We start from the raw sequence: 4161 nt of genomic DNA on the forward strand, positions 1-4161 counted from the left end.
GCCTGCTGGGCCTGGAACCCTCCTGTCCTCCTAGGCTGGGCGGCGGGTGCGTTTGCACAAACTTCTGACTTTCGTGGGTGGTTTCTGTGACTTTGGGCCAAGCAGCTGGAAGGTCTGTGGGCTCCCTCTGTGCCCCAGTCTGTGGCGATGCCTGTGATAGCAGGTGTGCTGCTGACCAACAGCAGTGGGGGTTGGGGTCCCCTTGCCAGGCGGTACCTGGAGCCCTCCCAGCAGCGGGCAGGCCTCCCCCACCCCTAGACAGACACGGGCGCAGGCACGGCCCCAGGATATGTGGGGGACACCCTCGAGGGCCACCCAGCAAACACGTCCCCTGCGGCCTTTGCAGAACGTCCAGGGGTGGGGTCCTGTCCCCTCCAGCCTGGTCCTGCCCTCTGCTGCTGGCTGAGCCCCTGGGGGAAGCTGGCCCCAAGTCCAGGCCACTCTGGGGCACGTCCTCACTCCCCTGCTGCCTGGGGTGCGGGGTGACCCCTTGGAGCCCCGTCTGTGCCAGGCCTGGCTGAGGAGCCGTCGGCCACACAATCACATCTCCTGGTACTAAACTGCAGTGCCTCCTCCAATGGCCCCTCCTGCCTGTGCTCACACCCTTGACCTTGGAAGCCAGAGTGGCTGACACCCCAGAGAGCCGCCCTTGGGGGGAGGGCCTCCCCCCCTCCCCCCTGCTGGGGCTGCGTGTCCAGGACAGAGCGACAGGTCGTCCCGATGACCTGCTAGGACGGCCAGGAGACGGCTGCACTTCCTGTTCTTCACGTCCTGAAGTTTACTTTGTTTTCCTGAAGCTGTTTGGTTTGTTTTGGGTTTTTTTGTGTTTTGGGGTTTCTTTTTTGCCAAAATACAAGGAGCAAGCGGCAGGGGGGAGCGTTGGGTCTGCGTCCTCCTCTGTGGAGCTGGTGGAGCTGCGCGGTGCGTGCGGCCAGGCCGGCTCTGCACAGCTGACCGCCGACCAGCCCTTCCCAGAGGCTCCGGCGACCAGTCTCCTCACACCTTCACCTTGGCTCCTGCGCTTGCTTCTTCCTGGACGTCGGAGCCGTGGTGTCTGTGCAGTGGGCGGCGTTGGGCAGCCGAAGGGGCGTGGGCTGGGTGAGACCTGGCCTTTCTCCTGCGATACCGACCTCGCCTTCCTCCCTGGCCGTGTCCTTCGGGGCGCCCGCGTGCTGGGGGTTCAGAGGTTTTGGGTTTCTGGGACCCGGGTAGGGGGCGGGGAGGCCGTGGCTCATGGAAGGCGGTGGGTATGTGCCCTTTTCCTATAATGCTACTGTAAATAAACGTTGATTGAAACATTGCTCCAGGTTTGCTTCAGTGGCTTTGGGGTGGGGGGCGTAGGTGGGCCCCTCAGTGTGGCCGTCGGGCCCCCCACGCAGGAGGCTGAGGGATCTGGGAGGACAGCAGGCGGGTCCAGGGAATCGGATTCTCAGGCCCCAGACAGACAGAATCTGGAGTTTTTACCTTGAAATAATTTTGAACATAATGTGGTTGAGACTATTTCAGGACGAGTATTAAAGCCTCTCACGCCGCCAGGGTCCCTTCGCACCGCCTGACAGCCCCCCAGAAACAGCCCTGGCGTAGTGGGGTGATGAGCAGGTGCCCACACATGTCCCTTCTGGTCACTTTGGATCCTCCGGGGGAGGTGCTAGCTGGGGATGAGGCAGGGCCGTGCCCACGAGACCCCCAGCTGCTCCCACAGCCTGGGGGGTTCATGCCTCCTCCCAGGGGCTGGGGAGCGAATAGCACAGCTGCCCAAGTGGCTGCCAGGGTCCGCAGGGCCATGCTGGGCAGGGCCGCCTGAGCAGAGGAATTCCTGCCCGTCGGGTTGCCCCACGCCCGGCGTCAAAGCCTGCCCTGTCGAGGGCACGTTCTCGGGCCTGGAGAGGGCTCTGACCTGGTGGGGCCCCGCCAGGGTCTGTCACCCACGAGAATTTTCATCTCAAGACACAGGCACCGAATGTCCAGCGGGAGGTGCTGTTCCCCTCCCGACCCACGGATGTGTGCGCTCTGCCCAGGCCCGGGAGGGGATGGGGGCGGGGCGGGGGGGGGGCAGGACCAAGTTCACTGGGAGGAGACCCTGCAGGTGGCCCGGGAGAGGCCTGCTGGCCTCGCCTCCAATCTGTCAGGAGGCTGAGCCAAGGGGGTGCGTGCACGTGTGTGAGTGTGTGTGGGTGTATGTAGGTGTGTGTACATGCATGTGGGTGTGTGCATGCATGTGTGCGCACACGTGTGTGCAGGCATAATTAGGAGGAAGTGGGTGTATAGGTGGGAGTGTACAAGTGCAGGGGGGGCGGTGGCACTGCAGCCTGGGCTGTGTTTAAAGACCCTCGCATGTCCACGCGAAGCCCCTGTCAGACCCGAGTCCTTCCTGGCCTGTCCTACCACCACTCAGGCCTCCTGTGCCTGGACGTCCAGCCAGGGGCCCTTTCCCAGGATGTGCCCGGGACGCGGGAGAGCCCTCCAGGATGACACCCTCAGGACGCAAAGGGCCGGTGCCTTTATTGAGGGGCCTCTGTGGGCCTGGCCTGAGCCCCCCACAGCGCACGGCCCGGGGGTCCCAGGGCCCACGCAGGACAGGCCAGTCCTTGTGCGCAGGAGCAGTTCCTGGGGTCGGCTGCCCCGACGGCCAGTGTTCCCTGTGCCGGGGCTTGGTCCCCAGGCTGTCACAGGAGACGCAGGCCGAGGAGGAGGGCGGTGAGGGAGGCCAGCAGGGCCGCGGGCTGGAGGTGGAGGCGGGGGGCCGCTGAGTAGCCATAGCTCGTCCGGCAGGAACTGTCCAGGTAATTCTGCTCGATGGGCATCTCCTCGGGTTCCCGGGCGTGGTTGCTGGCCTGGGGACAGACAGGGTTGGCTGCCTGCTGCCACCGGCTGGGGAGGGCAGGCGCGCCCACAAGCCTCACCTGCTCCACCGCCTCGAAGACCCTCAGCAGGTTGTCAGCCAGGGCGCCCCTGACCTCCGCCTCCGTCCACTGCCTCCTGAGCAGCTCGGCGACCAGGTTTGGGTACTTGGACACGTCCTCAAGCCCCACCGGGAGCCTGAGATGAAGGCCGAGAGGACCAGGCTGTGCAGCCAGGGGTCGGGGTCCTGGGGCCCCAGCCACCTGCCCATCCTGAGGCACGGGGAGTGCCTTGGGATGGCCTTCGGAGCGAGAGAGGTGCTGGGAAGGCCTGCAGGACACACTTCCCTCCTCCAGCCCCTCCTGACAGGTTCCTGGGGGTCGCGACCCCCAGCTCACACACAGAACAGTCTCCGTCCTCACCTGGTAACACCGTCGAAGTCCCCACCGAAGCCCACGGCTCCGGCTCCCGCCACCTTCTTGATGTGGTCCAGGTGGTCTGGGGGGAGGCAGCGGTGTGGGTCCTGGGAGAGGCGCCCTGCCCCCAGCCATGCGTCCGCTCGCACCCACCTACCTGCCACTTGAGACAGGTTGGCCTCCCTTTTGCAGGCGACGTAGTCATTGTAGAAGTTCACCATCACCAGGCTGCCCGTCTGCTTCTGCTCAGAGAGAGAGGAGCCGTGGGCACAGGGTTGGGGGCAGCACTGGAGCCCGGGAGGACCGCCGGGGCCCAGGACCGCCCGGGGCAGCGCCCCGCCCTCACCACCAGCTGGAGCACGTCGTCCGGCACGTTTCGCCGGTGCTTGCACAGCGCGAAGGCGGAGGAGTGGCTGAAGATGACGGGGGCCTGGGACTGGTTGAGGGCGGCCTTCATGGTGGCCACAGACACGTGGGCCAGGTCGATGATGATGCCCAGCCGGTTCATCTCCCTCACCACGCTCTGAGGGGACACGGGGCTCAGGGGCCGGGAGCGCCGGACCCCGGTCAGGGGGCGATGGGCCAGGCGGGCTGCACTGGGGGCACTTTATTGGCACAGGCCTCTGGGGCTCACCGCTGCCCCCCGAGAGGTGCAGGCAGGGGGAGGCGTTTGGGGAGGGCCCCCTGCTGGCCAGGTGTCCAACACTCCCTGGCTGGAGGGTTGGGGCCACTGCGGTGACCAATGCGTTCCAGCTACATGCTCAGCCCGGGACGCTCCGTTTTGCAAGCGAGGGAAACCGAGGTGCTTGCCCCTGCCACCCACCTTCCCGAAGTCGTCCGACAGGCCGCCGCTCTGGGCATCGTGGTCCCCGGTGTCCACCAGCCAGTTGTCCGCCCTGGAGGG

The 4161-nt window shown here is 65.9% G+C and overlaps 2 protein-coding genes across 4 annotated transcripts in view; one reads left to right on the forward strand and one right to left on the reverse strand.

Moving 5' to 3' along the window:
• Positions 1-258, forward strand: part of CHMP1A (charged multivesicular body protein 1A) — a 4685-nt gene extending 4427 nt beyond the window's left edge. Inside the window, exon 7 of the mRNA XM_014535618.1 lies at positions 139-258. Coding sequence (XP_014391104.1) covers positions 139-258 — 120 coding nt within the window. The remainder of the gene's footprint in view (positions 1-138) is intronic.
• A 2225-nt stretch (positions 259-2483) lies between these two features.
• DPEP1 (dipeptidase 1 (renal)) overlaps positions 2484-4161 on the reverse strand; it is an 8624-nt gene continuing 6946 nt past the window's right edge. For all 3 annotated transcript variants that reach the window (XM_014535612.1, XM_005861257.2, XM_005861256.2), the window contains exons 6-11: positions 4081-4153; positions 3604-3780; positions 3415-3499; positions 3264-3339; positions 2904-3039; positions 2484-2834 (exon numbers count right to left, since the gene is read on the reverse strand). In XM_014535612.1, the coding sequence (XP_014391098.1) occupies positions 2667-2834; positions 2904-3039; positions 3264-3339; positions 3415-3499; positions 3604-3780; positions 4081-4153 (715 nt within the window). In that variant the 3' untranslated portion in view covers positions 2484-2666. The remainder of the gene's footprint in view (positions 2835-2903; positions 3040-3263; positions 3340-3414; positions 3500-3603; positions 3781-4080; positions 4154-4161) is intronic.

This window comes from Myotis brandtii, unplaced genomic scaffold, assembly GCF_000412655.1.
Source record: "Myotis brandtii unplaced genomic scaffold, ASM41265v1 scaffold1466, whole genome shotgun sequence".
NCBI lineage: Eukaryota > Metazoa > Chordata > Mammalia > Chiroptera > Vespertilionidae > Myotis > Myotis brandtii.